Consider the following 2,292-nt stretch of genomic DNA (forward strand, 5'->3'; position numbering starts at 1 on the left):
TGGACACTAGAGAGAATGCAGCTTTAACACATGAAGCTTTGAAGAACAGGAGGTTGTCTCCTGTTTAGGACATAACGTCTCACAGAGACTGGAGGACTTACGGGACGTGAACTTGTCCAGACAGAAGCTTCCATCTTCCTGCTTCACCTGAACTCTGACACGACCTCTGAACTGGACGTCTCTGTTCCACTCTCTGGGGTGCATTTTGTTGTTCTGGAAAACACATGTTTTATGTATAAATATACACGTTATCTTCTTCACTGAGTGACTCTCTTCTTCTTCTTCTTCTTACTTCCACGTAGACGTTCATCCCGGCGGCCGTCAGCACATCTCTGATCTCAGCACAGGACGGGTTCTCCACCGCCTAAAGACACAACGAGAACATTACGCAACAGCTCGTCTAAAGGTGGATAAATCAAACCAACCCGTCTGTTAACCACCAGCAGCTCATCTAGAGGTGGATAAATCAAACCAACCCGTCTGTTAACAACCAGCAGCTCGTCTAAAGGTGGATAAATCAAACCAACCCGTCTGTTAACAACCAGCAGCTCGTCTAAAGGTGGATAAATCAAACCATCCCGTCTGTTAACCACCAGCAGCTCGTCTAGAGGTGGATAAATCAAACCAACCCGTCTGTTAACAACCAGCAGCTCGTCTAGAGGTGGATAAATCAAACAGTAAAGATGGAGGAACCTTCTCTGTTGGGATCCTTCGTCCTTCTGCCAGAGTCTTCTTACTGTTGATGTAGATCGGATAGACGCAGATGAACCTGGAACACAACACACACAAGTTAAAACAGTCCTACGGAGCTGGTTCTAAACTCTTTAAATCAACCGGGGTTTGTCAATCTGTGTCTATAAGCGCCTTCAACATAAGGGGGCGGAGCTTGCAGCATCTGACCAATCACAAACATGGACTAGTCTTTTGTCAGCAGAGCCGATTGGACCTTTGAAGAAGTCTCTAAAAGTTACAGATCCACTGACATGATCTTATTGATCCATACATGAGCTCAGTTTACATTCTGTTTCAGAAGAAAAGATTGATTTTGAGCTAAAAACATGAAGAAATGTAGATTATTTGTTTGGTATATTGTTAAACGATATCACTGTGATGTGATCTAAAAGGGTTAAATAATGTATTCCATCTCCAAAATGACATTGTTCAAAATAAAAGTGAACTTTTTCCAGTTTTATAATTTTCTGTTTCTGTTGTGAAATCGAACATATTTGTCAAACGAACACAACAAAACGAAGGAGGGATCAATAATTAACCGTCATATATTGAGTTAAAGGAGCCTTCATCCACGTCATGCTAAAGGTCTGCACCGACACACCAGACTTCCTGTAGAAACAGACCACTTTAACACGTGAAACTGTTTCTACAGAAGACCTCATAAAACCTGTCTTTATATCTAAACACATTACAAACTGTCACTCTGAAGTGTTTTAGTGCTAAACAGGTAACTCGGTTTACGACAGTTAAACTAGTTAACGTTACTCCCACAATCACTCACTTCTCTTCAACGTTGAAGGTTTTAATGAACCGTGAACCAACAAAAAGTCGTTTTTTTTGTTGCGATTAAAAGCTAAAACCCAAATTAAATGAACGCCAAATTGAAGAGCGACCCTTTAACATCGACATGTTTGTTACAGAAACTAACAAAAGCAAGTAATGTTCACAGAAATAAGAGTTCTCCTTAAATCCACACATCTTCTGTACGGGTTCGTCAGCTCGAGAGCTTTAGCTAGGCTAACAGGCTAGCTTCTACAAGATCTCACCTCTCTTTGTCAGCGGGGTTTTGAGAGAGATGAGCCATGTTTGATCGGTTGTTCGTCTAAACCTCAGCCGGAGAAAACGAGTAACGACACGGTTTGATTCCCGTAAAACACGGCGCCATACGGCCGCTCAGCACGCACTGTGACCGGCTGTTGACAAGCAGAAGGTGCGCTCGATTTCTTCTTCTTCTTCTTCAGTTTATTGGTGGACTACAAACCAACGTTTAAGCTGCGTGCTGCCACCTAGTGTACCGGAGTGTGTAACATCATGACTTTATGACATCATTTAAACACAGTAATAACGTTATTATTTATAAATTAAAATAACAAACAAACCAACAATAAATAAATAAACTTCATATAGAAGACATCAAGACTTTATGACATTAGTCACATTAAATACACGGTAATATTATTGTGTTTAAATACAGGGTAATATTACTGTGATTAAATACACAGTCATTTTGTTATTATTATAAATTTATATAAAATTCTAAGGGAATGAAAACAAAACCAG

The 2,292-nt window shown here is 40.3% G+C and overlaps 1 protein-coding gene across 1 annotated transcript; it reads right to left on the bottom strand.

Moving 5' to 3' along the window:
• Positions 1 to 30: 30 nt before the first annotated feature.
• srp19 (signal recognition particle 19) lies at positions 31 to 1,977 on the bottom strand (the record flags this gene model as incomplete). The annotated part of the gene is made up of 4 exons (XM_031839166.1): positions 1,779 to 1,977; positions 694 to 769; positions 293 to 364; positions 31 to 213 (listed from the first exon to the last, which is right to left on the bottom strand). Coding segments are annotated over exons 1-4 (369 nt in total), but the record flags the coding sequence as incomplete, so codon positions are not given.
• Positions 1,978 to 2,292: the final 315 nt, after the last annotated feature.

Source organism: Anarrhichthys ocellatus, unplaced genomic scaffold, assembly GCF_004355925.1.
Source record: "Anarrhichthys ocellatus isolate YVR2014 unplaced genomic scaffold, GSC_Weel_1.0 scaffold1351, whole genome shotgun sequence".
In the NCBI taxonomy this organism is placed as follows: domain Eukaryota; kingdom Metazoa; phylum Chordata; class Actinopteri; order Perciformes; family Anarhichadidae; genus Anarrhichthys; species Anarrhichthys ocellatus.